The sequence below is a fragment of the Cricetulus griseus genome, chromosome 6 (assembly GCF_003668045.3).
Source record: "Cricetulus griseus strain 17A/GY chromosome 6, alternate assembly CriGri-PICRH-1.0, whole genome shotgun sequence".
NCBI classification, from domain to species: domain Eukaryota; kingdom Metazoa; phylum Chordata; class Mammalia; order Rodentia; family Cricetidae; genus Cricetulus; species Cricetulus griseus.
This window is the reverse complement of record NC_048599.1, coordinates 12,542,375-12,558,366: the sequence shown is the minus strand read 5'-3', so window position 1 is coordinate 12,558,366 and position 15,992 is coordinate 12,542,375. Positions and strand designations below refer to the sequence as shown.

Sequence of the window (15,992 nt, the reverse complement as noted above, 5' to 3'; positions counted from 1 at the left end):
TGTGTGTGTGTGTGTGTGTGTGTGTGTGTGTGTGTGTCTGCTGTGGTACACAGGTAGAGTTGGAAAGAAAGCTTGCAGGAGTCAGTCCTTTGCTCCCATCGTATGGGGCTTGGAGGTCAAATCTGGGTCACGAGGTTCAGCACTTTTACCTGCTGGGCCATCTTGTTGACCCTGGCTTTTTAATTCTGTCTTTAAATATTCATTTTAATTTCAGTAACTACAACATTGTTGGTTTATTTTTTTAACTTGACCTAGTTAAAAATCTGTTACACTTGGGGCTGGAGAGATGGCTCAGAGATTAAGAGCAGTGGTTGTGCTTCCAAAGGTCCTGAGTTTAATTCCCAGCAACCACATGGTGGCTCACCATCTACAATGAGATCTGGTGCACTCTTCTGGCCTGTAAGCAGACATGCAGGCAGACAGAACACTGTACACATAATAAATAAATAATTTTAAAAATCTGTCACACTCATCATTATAATGTGTAGAGAAATGTCTTGAGTCTAAATAGAAGAATGTGAAATTTTAACTAAATTGAACACGAGCCATTGGTATTAAGAGTCACATCTGTGCTGGACAACAAAGAGAAGCAAACTTGTCTTTTTTTTTTTTTTTTTTATCTGGTTTACATCAGGATGTGGACCTGGACCGCCAGTCCTTAAGTAGCATAGACAGAAACGCCTCAGAGAGAGGACAGAGCCAGTTCTCCAACCCCACTGATGACAGCTGGAAGGGAGCTCCATATGCAAGTAAGACCTGTTTGTTATTGGTGTGTTTCCATTTCTTTATCTTAATTGGACAGCACATTTATGTGACTCAGATATTTGGAAAGCACAGAAGTGCCAGCAGGATGCTGTTCTCCCCAGTCCTCCTCTCTTCTGTGGCCCAGTGTTGCCAGGCTCGCTCCAGCCTCTCATGTCATTTTATCCATATGCCTGCAAATATGTGCACATACAATTCACACAGGTACCTACACACACATGCCTCCTCCCCTTTTCATGCCAGGGTTAGGATAGTAGGCAACACACCCTCTTCACGTAATGCATCATTCACTCTCGATACACAGTTTTCTCATTCTTTCATGCTATGATCTGTCACCCCAATATAGCGATGCATCTTTGTTTAAATGAATTTTAATAATGAACACTTGCTGCTTTATTTATGAATTCTTCATTTGTGACTATCGCCCTTGTATACTGTTCTGCATGACATATTTTAACACATGTCATTAAAAAAATCCCTAGAAATTAACTAGCAGTGGGGTTAGAGGTTAAGAAGAGCACTTGGTATTTTGACGGTTTTTTCCAGATTGCCGTCTGTTAAGGCTACTCCTGTTTGCATGATCTTTGGGAATACCTCAATAAAATTATGTGTCTCTGAAATGACTTTCTGTTTAATTATGGTTGACTGGAGCCTTTTCCATGCCTGTGAGAACCTGCTCTGCATCTGTCACACACACCTGATGCTGTGGGTGCAAACCAATTCCAGTTACTTCTCTGATTTGTCTCTTAATGTTGTTCATGTGTTTTACTCATTCATTTTGAAAAGTAGCTTTAAGAACTGGAATGTGGGATGGAGAGAGGGCTTAGTGGTTAAGAGCACTGGCTGCTCTTGCAGAAGACATAGGTTCAGTTCCCAGCACCCACATGGTGGCTCACAGCCATTGTAACAGTAGTCCTATGGGATCCAATTCCCTCTTGTGGTGTGCAGACTTACATGTAGACATAACACCCACACACATAAAATAAATTCATCTTAAAAAAAAAAAAAAAAAGAATCCCAGCACTCAGGAGGTAGAGGCAGGCAGATCTGTGTGAGTTCGAAGCCAGCGTGGTCTACAGAGTGAGTTCCAGGACAGCTAGGGCTGTTACACAGAGAAACCCTGTCTGGAAAAACAAAACAAAAACAAAGAAAGAAAGAAAGAAAGGAAGGAAGGAAGGAAGGAAGGAAGGAAGGAAGGAAGGAAGGACTGGAATGTGGTGCTGGGGCATGTCTTTAATCCTAGCAGGTGGATCTCTGGGTTTGAAGCTCCTATCCTGATCCACATAGATAGTATCAAGCTATCCAGGGTGGCACAATCCGCCCTGTTTATGTGCCAGGCATTGTCCTGTTCCATGTGTGAAGTCATTGGTCTTTCTGCTAGCCTTTGAAGAATGTCCCTTATGCATTTGAGTGGCAGGTGCTATAACTTACCAGTGTGTGTAGTAGACGGGGCTAGACATGCTTTTGGCACTTCAAAGTTTTCTGTTCTGTCTGAAGTGGGGTCCTCCATCATTTGTCTTCAGAGCATCCTATCCCATTCTCCCCATGCCAGGCTGTAAAGTAAACCCTGACTTAACTTCCATGTAGTCCTGGCTGTCCTGTAGCTTTCTCTTAGACCAGAGCTTGCTACTTAGAGCTCTGCCCGCCTCTACCTTCTAAGTGCTGGACTTAAAGGTATGCTACCACACCCAGTTAATTCACTGGGTTTTGTCTTTGTTTTTCAAGACAGGGCTTCTCTGTGTAGCCCTGGCTGTCCTGGAACTTGCTCTGTAGACCAGGCTGGCTTTGAACTCATAGAGATCCACCTAACTCTGCCTCCTGAGTGCTGGGATGAAAGTCGTTGGCCACTACACCTTGTTGACTTTGTATTTTTTAGAATTAAAGTTTGGGCCGGGTGGTGGTGGTGCACTCCTTTAGTCCCAGCACTGGGGAGACAGAGACAGGTGGGTCTCTGTGAGTTTGAGGTCAACCTGGTCTACCAAGCTACACAGAGAAACCCTGTCTCAAAAAAACAAAAATAAATAAATAAAATGAAATTGAAGTTTGATTAGCGGGCTGGAGATTTGGCTCAGCAGCTCTAGAGATTGACAAATGACTTCACATGCTAGGGAAGGGTTGCTCCATGGCTGTAGACTTCCACACCCACGTTCAAAAAGACACCTACTTTCCACTCTTCTGTCGCTGCAGCTATACTGAACTTCCAACGCTCTTGTTCTCACGTGCACTGGGAGAGAATGTTTCCTTTTCCCATAGTGGACCATTAATCGGACAACACTTGCAAGATGCTGGAGACACAGGGTGGATGGAGTCAGTCTCTAGTGGCAGAAACTGCATTCTAGATGTGAACAGGGAAAAGTCAGGGTAAAGAACTGTGACCAGACAAAGGTTCACCACTCTACAGGGTAAAAGCACCTCCTCATACCCCACCCTGGGGTGGGCATCAAATCTAGAACCTCATGGATACAAGTGCCCTAAAGAGCATGCCAAGGACATAGAGAAGTAGGAGATGCAGAAAGCACTCAGGAGGCAGAGGCAGGTGGATTCTTGTGAGTTCGAGGCCAGCCTGGTCTACACAGAGAAACCCTGTCTTGAAAAACAAACAAACAAAAGAAAACCCACTTCCAGGATGAGAAAAAAAACGTGGCCCAGAAAATAAGAACTTAGACGAGCTCTCTGGCCCCCATAGACTGAGCAGTGCCAGCTCACAGAGCCTGGCTGGCATCAGCCACCTGCCCGCCGACCATGAGGGCACAGTCCCCAGCTGTGCTGTAGAGCTGCGGTTGCCAGTGAAACTCAATGGAGGACACAGGAGCAGTCGGTTCTCTCACCCTCAGACCTTTGCTCAGTTTCTTCCCTTCCTTTGCAATTTCCCTCCTTCACTCTTCCCATTCTTCCTGATTTTGTTGTTTCATAACCATATTTTTGGAGAGACATTTCTTGGCATTTGGCTTAAACTTGCAACCCAAGGCTGGTAGTTCCTCTCTCTACCCTGCCATGCCAGCAGACATCACTCTTAGGTCTTACCTATTATCTCCACTACCGGGGAATACATCAGGGTTTTCATTCATTGCCCTGCCATAGCCCAAGCAGTGTTTCGGGCACACGGGAGGAGCTCAGTGAGCAGTGCTGAGTCGTTGCCGGAGTTAATCTTTGTCATCTGATGTAGATCAGAAATTGTTGGCCAGCCTCCTCATCAAGTGTGTGGTTCAGCTGGAGTTGATACAGACCATTGACAACATCGTATTCTACCCTGCCACCAGCAAAAAGGAGGATGCGGAGCACATGGTTGCTGCCCAGGTAACCACCCCAGGGCCTGGACTGGGGCTCCTTTCCATGGGAGGCTGTGAGTAGCAGCAGCGTGTTGGAGCCAGCACAGATGGGCAGTCCCAAGCACATCATGCTCATCTCTGTCCACCCTCACATTTAGAAACATTGTGCTGGTCACTGGGAATTGAGCGTGATGGGAAGGAACAACATACCAGAGAGACAGGAGAATACTGAGAGTCACAGGTCTTTATTCCCCTGAGAGCTGGGAGCCTAGCACTGCTTAGATGCCACCCTCCCTTGGTGCTAGGGAAAATGTTATTTATCTCAGGGACAACTCCCTACTGTTGGTATATAGCTTCATCATCAATAACTAAGAAAGCTGTGTGGTGGCGCATGCCTGAGATCCCAGCACTTGATAGGTTAAGGCCAGAGAATTGTCATGCGTTCAAGGCCTGCTTGGGCTACACAGTAAATTTCACACTAGCCTGAGGATAAAAAGAAAATAAACAATAACAACAAACAAAATGTGCTGGGATTAAAGGTGTGCACCACCACTGCCCACCTCCTTTTTCATGTTTTTAAAAGTAAGCAGTTCAGTCCTTTATTTTTCCAAAGGCTCGCAGACACTGCCATTTGAGAATGCTTTGAGACCTGTGAAAACAGTACCATACCATCAGCAATCCCTCCTCCCTCCTTCCTAGCCCCACAAGTTACCCAGTGGCTCTGTCTCTGGATTTGCCTGTTCAGAGCATCTCATATAAATAGAGTGCAGAGTGTGAGCTTTGGGGTATGATTTCTTTACTTTAGCAGAATGTTTTGAGTTTATTTGTATTACATAGCATAGCAGTATTTCTTTTACATATGGCCAAATACCATTTTGCTATGACCATTCCATAGCACAGTTGCTCCCCTGGCCATTATGACTAGGTGTGGTAGTGCTTGCCTGTAATCCCAACACTCCAGAAGCTAAAACAGGCAGTACTCTTACTCATTAGAAAACTGTAAACTGAGCGTTGGGGGCGCACGCCTTTAATCCCAGCACTCGGGAGGCAGAGGCAGGCCAATCTCTGTGAGTTTGAGAGCAGCCTGATCTACAGGACAGCCTCCAAAGCCACAGGGAAACCCTGTCTTGAAAAACCAAAAAAAAAAAAAAAAAAAGAAAGAAAAGAAAAGAAAACTGTAGCTGGGCTGTTGTGGCGCATACCTTTACTACCAGAATTTGGGAGGCAGGGGCAGGTGAATCTGCAAATTCGAGAACAGTCAGGGCTACACAAAGAAACACTGTCTCAACACCCCCACACCCCCAACCCCATACCCCCACATTCCCCCACATCCCCACACCCCTACTGCAAAAAAAAAAAAAAAAAAAAGGTGTCTTTAACAGCAGAGTATTACCATCTAATAACTTGGTGGGCACTTCACTATTTTAAAATCACTGCTTCACTGTTAAACTCTAAGTTACATTGTTTGTGATACACGTTCATCTCTTACCACAGTGACTGAAAACTCCTCTCCCTTTCTACCTGTTTTTCAGTTTTTTTTTGTTTGTTTGTTTTGTTTTTTTATTTTTTGAGCCAGAGGTAGTGATGCACAGGATAGCCAGGACTGTATGAAAGAGACCCGCCTCAAAAGGAAAGAAGAGTGTGTGTTTTACTTCTCTCTTGTCTGCTGTGTAAGTTGGGGACCCAGTTTTTGTCTGTGGTGTGTGCTGGTCACACGTCCTCAGCACTGTTGGATGCAGTCTCTCCTTTCCTCAGTAGATGTTCCTGGCACTTGTCAGCAGTCACTTTACCAAGGGCTGTTTCTTGTGTCTCCGTGCTGTTTAATCCATTGGCATCTACGTGGACCAGCAGCACACTGACCTGGTTACTGTAGCTTTTAGTGTGTTTTGGAAGCTGGGCACGTCAGCCCTCCCATCTTGTATGTTTTCAAGATTTCTCTGCCAATTCAGATCTCCTGTGCAGCGTAGTGCCATTTTTTTAAATTAGGGTCTCGCTATACAGCTCAGACTGGCCTGGAACTCACTGTGTAGCCCAGGCTAGTCTTGGTCATCTGTCTCTGCCTCAGCTAGGATAACAGGTGTGTGCTAACACATCTGGTATCAGCTGGGATTTTGATAAGGACTGCTCCAGAGTTAGATCAACCTGGGAAGTTTTATGGTTTTCCTTCCTCAGCTTCTTTTTTTTTTTTTTTTTTTTTTTTTGGTTTTTCGAGACAGGGTTTCTCTGTGTAGCTTTAGAGCCTATCCTAGCACTTGTTCTGGAGACCAGGTTGGCCTTGAACTCACAGAGATCCTCCTGCCTCTGCCTCTGCCTCCCGAATGCTGGGATTAAAGGTGTACACCACCAACGCCTGGCCTTCCTCAGCTTCTTATGAGGAGGATGGCCAATTCCTAGAAATTTCCAGAAATATAGAATCTCTGAATATGTGTCAGGTTTTAGGCTAATACTCACTAACAGTTTGGAGCACTGTACACATGTTGAGCCAGTCTTTCCTTTGGTGTTGAAGACCGTCACTGGGCTTGAGTGATCACCTGACTGAGCTCAGAGAACCATGGGCTCAGCTCTCCTCTCCCTGTCTTTGTTATGCTTGGGACTCTGGCCTTCTGTCACATTGGTCACATTTGGAAAGGGGAAAACACTGTGCTGTAGTGAAGTACTGAAAGCACACACACCCTTTGTATGAAATAGACTGTATTGACAACATGGAAACTTACCCCCCATCAGCCCACCACCGCACAGCCACTCAGGGTGTAGCCAGAAACAGACTGAGTGGAAATGTTCCAAGAATGGTTCTGGAAGAGTTAGCCTTGTCTGTCTGCCATCACAATGCCTCAGCCCCCCTAAACTCTTCACTCAGCCATCTTGTCTCTCCCCTCCAGCAAGACACACTAGATGCAGATATCCACATCGAGACGGAGAATCAGGGCATGTACAAGTTCATGTCTTCCCAGCACCTCTTCAAGCTGTTAGACTGCCTACAGGAGTCCCATTCGTTCTCCAAGGCCTTCAACTCCAATTATGAGCAGCGAACTGTCCTCTGGAGAGCAGGTGAGGTACACAGACAGTCCTGTGAGAGGCCACACTGGCCACCATCCTGAAACACCAAAGTCTTTGGAGAATTCTGATATTTTAATTTTTTAACTTATTTTTTGTTTGTTTTTATGTGTATTAGTGTTTTACCTGCATGTATTTTGGTATGCCGTGTGCCTGGTGTCCAAGGAGGTCAGAAGAGGGCACAGCATCCCCTTGGAATGGAGTTATAGACAGTTGTGAACCTCTATGTGGGTGCTAGGTACTGAAGCTGGGTATTCTGGAAGAGCAGCCAGTGCTCTGACCACGAAGCTGTCTCGACAATCTCTGATACTTACATTTTTATGATATTTGTATGTGATATTTATCTATTTCTCCAAGGATGGAGAGTATAGGGTCTTATAATTCTGAACTTTGCAGAGACACACTACAGTCTTTTGTTAACATCCCTTAACCTTCTCCCCACATGCCTTATTTTGTTAAAACAAAAATTGTTTTTGCTATCAGTCCTGCCTAACCTAGAACTTGCTAGTAGCTTAGGCTAGTCTGAAACATGGTAGTTCCCCTGTCTCATCCACCTGATTACTGGGATTACAGGTGTGTGCCACTATGCCTGACTCTTGAGTTTTTTTGTGTGGTTTGTTTTGTGTGAGTTTTTGTTTGTTTGTTTGCTTGTTTCTTTGTTTTTATTGTTTGGTTGGTTGGTTTGGTCCGTTGTTTCAAGACAGATTTCTCTGTAACTTTGGAGCCTGTCCAGGAACTCACTCTATAGAACTCAATTGATCTGCCCACGTTTCCCTGGGATTAAAGGCATGGGCTACTAAGCCCATCTTAATGACTGTTGTCCATGCCCATAGGAAGGTTTTGTCCAGAGTAGTTGGCACATCTCTGGATGATTGTTTTTTTTAATATACTAATATTTTCTGTACTAAAATTTTAATTTTTAATTATTAATCAAATCATTGATTATATATTAACATTTTATCTATTATATATGTATAAAACATATTTTATGCTCTTTAAAAAACTGTGTTCTTGCCAGGCGTTGGTGGCGCACGCCTTTAATCCCAGCACTCGGGAGGCAGAGGCAGGCAGATCTCTCTGAGTTCGAGGCCAGCCTGGTCACCAGAGCGAGTGCCAGGATAGGCTCCAAAGCTACACAGAGAAAAAACAAAAACAAAAAAAAACTGTGTTCTCGTATGTGTTTTGTAGGCCAAAAATATCCATCATCTTCCCCCCCCCTCTTTTTTTTTTTCTTTGTCTCCCAAGTGCTGGAATTAAAGGGAATTCTTTCTTAAAATTTAAAAATTATTGTGTATGCATGACACAAAGATGTGTATATTCCATAGCATGTGTGCTGTGGAGGTCAGAAGACAGCTCAGGTCTCCAGGCTAACACAGTAGGTGCCTTTACCCGCTGGGCCCTTTTGACAGCCTCAGCGCTGGATGTTTTGTTTTGTTTTGTTTTGTTTTGTTTTGTTTTTCGAGGCAGGGTTTCTCTGTGGCTTTGGAGGCTGTCCTGGAACTAGCTCTTGTAGACCAGGCTGGTCTCGAACTCACAGAGATCCACCTGCCTCTGCCTCCCAAGTGCCACCACTGCCCGGCAGCACTGGAATTCTTAAGAGCTGTTGGATTGAGATGAGCCTGTACCTCACCAAATGGAAGAAGCTCTGCATCTGCACAGGTCACCCTGGAGATCTATGACTGCCACCATCTGCCTCCCCGTGTCCTGGGGTGACGAGAGGACTGTCTCCTGTGGCAGCCTAGTACTGTCCAGCCTGGTAGCATGCACTGTTGACCTGCTTGCCTTACCTCTAGGCTTCAAGGGCAAGTCCAAACCCAATCTTCTCAAACAAGAAACCAGCAGCCTGGCCTGCTGTTTGAGGATCCTGTTTAGAATGTATGTCGATGAAGACCGCAGGGATTCCTGGGGTGAAATACAGCAGCGACTTTTAACGTAAGATTGTTTTCCCGTTAATTTCACATCCTAATTCTGTGAATTGAAAAGAATAGGAGAGCCAGGTCTGGTGGCAATGTGTCTTTTATCCTGGACTTGGAAGGTAGAAGCAAGTGTATCTCTTTGAGTCTCAGGCCAGCCAGGATTAGAGAAATACCTACTGAGCAACACTCTGTGACTGGCTTCCTTCTGCCACCTCATCTATTTAAGGTCCTAGAATCCTGAGCAGAGTAGGCAGGGCTATTCCTTTGCATTCCAACCCCTCTCTAGAGCTGTAAAAAGTGCTGTGACTTCTGAGTGCTGAGACTGAGGGAAGCCCTGGCTCTGGCTGGCTCCCGGGTGGGGTAGGTTGCTGTTCCCCCTGGGAGGAGGTCCAAGGAGTTGCTGTCAGTCCTGGCATCTTGTCGTTCCTTCCTTCTGGGAAGATGCGGGGTCATAGGGTTACAGGGTCAGCACACAGAAGTGTACCAGGGTAAGCAGTAGGCCACCAGTTTCTTTTCTACCCACTTCCTAGGCATCACCAAAAGGCTGGTGAGCCTCATGTTTTGTATTTCTCTTTGATTCTGGGGCATGAATGTGACCTTGTATAGGCTAAGTACATGGTTTACCACCGACCTGCACCTCAAGTCCCCCGAGCCTCCTTCTGCTCTTCTGAAATATATAGTAGCACACAGCATTGACCCCCTGCGGGAAGGTGCAGTTTCCAACACAGCTAGTAGCAACACACAGGAACATTATTCCGTGGACCTTAACTGTCAAGTGGCATATCAATTATCAATATATTGGTTTTATATTGATTTTGGTGTATTCCTATAATGAAGTATTGATAGCCATTTGGGGAGGAGGGGTGAGTACAACATAGTACAGTAGTAGAGTCCTTGCCTACCACGTATGTCACCATGGGTTCATTTCCTAGCATCACATGAATACACAAACAACATATATATACACAACACGCTCACACTCATACGCACACACTCGCACGCACACTTGCACACGTGCTTGCCCCCCCACACACACACACCCCAAAAAAGAGAAAGGGGGAGAAGTCAACTATAAAATATTGTCATGTGTTCTTTAAGATGATGGAATTCTTTTCTCCTTTTTTACTGTAATAATTTTATGCCCTTTTCAATTGTCTTACAGTGAAGATATTATAATAGACTTTTGTTTGGTCTTTTGAAATAGGGTCTCAATGTAGCCCAGGCTACCTCTAACCATGTAGCCAAGGATGACCTTGAACTCCTGGTCTCCTGCCTCTGCCTCCTAAGTGTTGGGATTATAGGTGGGCACCACCACCCGACACTCATAAATCTTGACTGAAAGAAGAGTTATTTAATTAAAGGAGATACAATGGTTCTTTCCTCCCTTCCTTGGGACCAAGTTTCCTTAGACCATCTAAGGCTGGCCTTGAACTCCTGCCTCACTCCTCCATACCCAGGTCATTTCTTTTTGTTTTGTTTTGTTTTTGTTTTTCCGAGACAGGATTTCTCTGTGTAACAACTCTAGCTGTCCTAGAACTTGCTCTAGAGACCAAGCTGGCATTGAATTCACAGAGATCCGCCTGCCTCTGCCTCCCGAGTGCTGGGATTAAATGTGTGCGCCACCAACGCCCGGCTATAACAGGTCATTTCTTAAATCAAGCCTAAAGCATATACTCTTAGCTTCTCTTGTCAGGGTTGCTGCATAATGTTTAAGTCTGGAACAATTTCACTTGGTTAACAGAATAAGGAGGGATACAATGACAGAGAAGAAGTCCTCTTTTATTTCATGTGCTACAGACTGAGCATCACACTGGCCATTGCCAGAGCCATGCTGTCATGTGACCATGTGACAGAGAAATGAGGACCTGGTGGTTTTCCCAAGCTGACAGAGCCAGTGTAGGGATGCAGCAGGGTCGCTGAAGGGATCTGGGTGTGAAGGTGCCAACTACTGTTGTGACATACTTGCCTCTTAATTCTAGTGTTTGCAGCGAAGCACTTGCCTATTTCATTACTGTCAACTCTGAAAGCCATCGGGAAGCATGGACGAATCTCCTGCTGTTACTTCTAACCAAAACCCTCAAAATAAATGACGAAAAGGTACAATGAGCTCTAATGTCTCTGGTAGGCTCTGATCTGGGTAGGTGTTTTTCCTCCAGTTGAGATGACTGTTGTAGACAGTTCATTAGGAAAGTGGGTACCTTCAGATAACAGGGCTTTTCCCAAGAACCCCAGCTGAGAAAGGATAAAGTGTGAGCATGTGTGTGGCTGTTGGGGACAGTGATAATGGTCTCAATACAAGAAGACAGGCTTAAGATTGTGAGTGGTGATGTAGACTAGGAATCCCTCTATGGAGCGAAAGAAGCCTGTTGAGGACAGCAACACTATTATAACTAAAAGAAACTCAGTATCATTAAAATGGGGGTGTGTGCCGGGCGTTGGTGGTGCACGCCTTTAATCCCAGCACTTGGGAGGCAGAGGCAGGTGATATATCTGTGAGTTCGAGACCAACCTGGTCTCCAGAGCGAGTGCCAGGATAGGCTCCAAAGCTACACAGAGAAACCCTGTCTCGAAAAACCAAAAAAAAAAAAAAGGGGGGGGGTGTAGGTATTTTGTGATAGGCCTCATATAGCCCAGGCTAGCCTAGGACCCCCTATGAGCTGTTACCTCATCCTTTTGTCTCTACTTCTGCAGCACTGTAAGATTTATTTATTTGCTTTGTATTGTGTTGGGGATTGAACCCAAGGCTTTGTTAATGCTAGGCACACACTCTACCAACTAAGTCACACCCAGGCTTCGTCTTCACAAGAGAGTCTTGCTACATACCCAGACTGGCCCAGAACTTGCAGTCTTCCTGTTTTAGTCCTCCACCAATCATCCAGCTAAAATAAGTTTTAGCTGCAGCAAGTTTTAATAATAAGAAAAAGCAGCAGTGTTGTAGAATATTGCTGTTTAGATTGAGACAAATGGAAAACTGCTGCTGAAAACAAACAACCATGTCTGTGTCTAACTTGGTACTCTGCTTTCCCCACCACAAGTTCAAAGCACACGCTTCGGTGTACTACCCCTACTTGTGTGAAATCATGCAGTTCGACCTGATCCCTGAGCTCCGAGCAGTTCTTCGGAAGTTCTTCTTGAGGATAGGCCTGGTGTATAAGATATGGATTCCAGAGGAGCCTTCACAAGTGCCAGCAGCATTGTCATCGGCATGGTAGCACTGGCTCCCACGGTCACTGCTGTGGCTCTGCAGAGTATCCGTTGGGCCATCACAACTGGCAGACAGGGAGCCACCCACCTTGTTGGGGTTCAGACCTGGATAGCAGTGATCTGTACACTGGCCTCGCCACAGTCCCCAAGCAGAGGCTCATGGTGTCTTCATTAAACCATTGCATACCAGTACCACAGAGGTGGGCAGTCAGTTCTCCATCTGTCGTACCATTTTGCTGACTGAACTGTCAAATCTGTTGTGAAAACTACCATTCCCTCGCAGAGCTCCAAGACTGGCGATAATGTGTTGTTGGAGGAAGTCACTCTCCTTGGAAGTACTGAACTTCGCTGTATAGATTCGTGTTTATTAGAGAGTATGTTAATAAAATTCCTTGTAACGGCTAACTGCCACCTAAGTACGCTGGGTGTTTTGTTGTTTGAATGTATTAGAGAAGTTTGAATGGTTATGTCAGTTTTGGGTCAGCCTAGTTAGATTAAGAAAGGTAGGAAAAGAGGGTTATTTCTTATGTTTTGTTATTGTCTGAGTGATTTCTAAAGTATTCTACAAAGTTATATTATTGAAGATTTGATCAAAGGCAGAGTTTAGTAGACTTAAAGAGCTTGCAAGGTTGAAGACAATGTAGTGCCTCATGGCTCCCTGTTTTAGTAACGTGGGGAGACGAAGTGTGTAGGAAAAATAATTTGATGAAGGTGTTAACCTTTCTTGAAGTATTTGTGTGTGGGTGTCCCAGTAAATTTTCCAGAATGCATTGCACATCTCTCTGAAATCTCTAATATGAAATAGTAATGAAAACGAAATAACTGACCCAGAGTTTGTTTCTCTTTGAGTAAACCTTTTTAATTTTTCCCTCAGTAGAGTACCTGATGGTTAGTGTGGCTGCTTTGTCATCTCTGTTAAAGGGACCACCAGAGGTAGGGACAGTAACTTAGTGTAATAAGGGTCACTCCTGTGCCCCCTCAGCCACATCATGAGTAGAACTAGAGCTACTGTGGGGCCAGAACAGCTGGACTGTGACAATGGCCCGGGGTGACACCTAGAGCTTTTGTTAACTAGAGCCAGGAGCTGGAGTCTGGCAAGATTAGATTCTGGGATCCTTATGTTGGTAAGGGTGCCATGCCCAGAACCACAGTAGAGTGAATGCTGTGTGCTCCCAACACCCACAGCAGCCAGGCTGGAGGAAGCTTGATTGATTTGGAGCCCATGAGGAAGAAAGAACACACGATTCCTAGTGTGCCCTCTCCTCTGTTCACCTGGAGCAGGGCTGAGCCGTGTCATGAAATGCCCTGGAGACACTCAGACTTCTGCCTGCATCAAGTCTTACAAATTGGGGTTGTATTATGTCAACTCTGGTGCCTTAGAAGCTAGTCATCCCTTGGAAGTGCGTCTGTGGATTGGATCCTTTTTTTTCTTTATAGAGAGTGGAGTCCTGGTGCTTTTGCTATTTTTTTTTCTCTTATTTTTGACAGCCTTGTCACATGCTCAGTTTGGCCAGCAGAACTTGTATTTATGCTTTTATTTCCCAAAAAGTATTTAATTTCTCTACCAAAGGAAAAAAAAAGCAGGTTGAGATTATCACTAACACACATCAGCTGAGAGGGCTGTGTACCTCGAAGGAGGGGACTGTGGGAGAATGTTAGTGCAAGGAGGGTGTGAGCACATTGGACTGACGGGTCTTGGCGTCTGTTACATCTTTTGCTGCACCACAAACCTGCACCTGAGATGTTCTCCCTGGTGTTGCCACTCAGCATGACCTCAGCTATCAGTGGTCCCTGCAGTATTTGTACTACACATGTAATCAGGGAACATGCATGCATGTTCAGTCGTGCATCCTGCCTAAGCTGTGTCCCTGACTGGTAGCTTTCCCTCCCCTGTCATGTGACATTCTACCCATCTACACCAGCCCTTGTCCCCCAGTGTTCTCTGCCTCCTCTGTAACTTTTGCCCTTTACAGGGCAGGGAGTGTGTCAGTGTGTTTTCTTACTTGCTGAGATATTCGGGCTTGAATGTCTTTATAATTTTGTTATGTAAAAAGATTGATTTTTCTGAATGATGCATTTGAATTGTACAGCAATAGATCTTTTAAAAACAATGTAAAACCATTCAGGGTAATTTTTGTCGGTGGACAGTGGTGTCCCTGACCTCCAGAAACAAGCCATTCGGTATAAATTCTTTTTGGTGAACAAGTCTATTCTTTCTCATGGCAAATGTAGCTTGAGCCCACCGGACACCAGGGCAGAGAAAGAACAGCTGTGTGTCCTCACAGGCAGATGCTGCCTGGCTGCAGCACGGAGGAGGAAGGGTGGAGCATCTTCCAAGGCCTTATTTCTTCATCAGAATGCTTTAAGTGTTGGTTGTATGTGCTGGGGTCTCTAAAGAAGCTTCTGTCCCCAAGCTGCTCTTCTGAGCAGTTCTGTTGTTGTCTGTTAAGAAAATCACCAGCTTTGGCATCTGAGCAGCAAACAGAGTGGGGATGTGACATCTGCTGTGCACTTCAGAGCCAAACACACCTTCCCTCATTCTGTACAACTAAACCAGACATCAAGAAAATTGTAGGCAACATCTGGAAACACAGCACTTTCCTCCAGTAGGTGACTTTTGTACAAAATTCAGAAAATCTATAAAGACACCACCCTTAAGAAATCATTTTTGTTGGTGTTCTTTTGTGATTGTGTATATATTTAGTTGTTTCTCTAGTTTTTAAAGGAAGGTGCTGCTGCCACAGGCGGGTGTGGCCGCCCCACTCAGGAGTTTGTTGCTACGATGCTAGTGGATACCGGTTGCAGTAGGCACCGCATCCCTCCGAACTCTGTTTCACTGTTTGTGGTAAGGTAGACACAGCTGAGGCTCACATGGGACCTGGAGTTGTACTACCAGCAGCTTTGTGGTTTGGGAAGCAAAATAACCAAAGCTGAGCGTCATAAAGAATGAATCCGTCTGAAAATCCTTGCTCTCAGAAAATGGCACTCATCAAATGTATGGTTTTTCTCAGTGTTCTCAGTTTTTTAAAAAAATTTATCTTGCATATTTGCATCAAATGTTTCTTTATGTGCAAAAAATGTATGTTTTCCTCTTTTAAATGCCTACAAGTTAGTTACTAGTGACTTTGATTTCATCCATACACAATGATTAAGTGCATTTAATATTGATAATTTAATGAAAAGCATTCCTTGCCCTATGGATGTAAACATTTTTGAAAGAATAAAGCAGAATTATATGAAATGCTATGTAAAGTTTTCTATGTAAAAATATTATGTATAATACTGTTAAATACCCCATGCTTTGATCAGGTGGAAAATCAATAAAGTTTTAAAAAGTTAAGCTCCTCCTAATGTCATAATTTATATTCTATCAAGCCATATAGGTAGGGCTTGTTTGAGTTTGTTGCCAGGGCAGATACAAACTTGTAGTTTTCCAGTTGGTAGTGGGACTTGGTTCCAGGCGGAGGAGGTGGTTTAAGTAAAAGTGTGTGATCTGCAAGCCTGGTGGGCTGAGTCTGACCCCTGGGACCCACATAAAGGTGCAGACAGACACCCCACTTCAAGAGGCTTTCTCTGGTCTCCACACTTGGTGCTTCACACACCCACACAATAATAAAGTAAAAACTAAATTAGAAAACAAGAAATATGTACAGCAGCAGTCCTGGTCAAGGTGTGGTGTCACCAGTCACTGACCCATCATTGTCTGGGGTCCACTCCCTTGCAGGGTAGTCAAGTGTGTGGTGGGACCAGTGGTAGTCCAGCTGGTCCAGGCTCTATTTAGGCTTTT

The 15,992-nt window shown here is 44.8% G+C and overlaps 1 protein-coding gene across 2 annotated transcripts in view; it reads left to right on the top strand.

Annotated features, from left to right (window-relative positions):
* Positions 1-15,545, top strand: part of Arfgef2 (ADP ribosylation factor guanine nucleotide exchange factor 2) — a 78,478-nt gene extending 62,933 nt beyond the window's left edge. Inside the window, exons 34-39 of one of the 2 annotated variants that reach the window (XM_027423373.2) lie at positions 635-749; positions 3,929-4,059; positions 6,911-7,079; positions 8,879-9,017; positions 10,981-11,098; positions 12,037-15,545. In XM_027423373.2, coding sequence (XP_027279174.1) covers positions 635-749; positions 3,929-4,059; positions 6,911-7,079; positions 8,879-9,017; positions 10,981-11,098; positions 12,037-12,213 — 849 coding nt within the window. In that variant the 3' untranslated portion in view covers positions 12,214-15,545. Of the gene's footprint in view, positions 1-634; positions 750-3,928; positions 4,060-6,910; positions 7,080-8,878; positions 9,018-10,980; positions 11,099-12,036 lie in introns of those variants that run through there. The other variant, XR_004770625.1, reaches the window with a different exon arrangement.
* Positions 15,546-15,992: the final 447 nt, after the last annotated feature.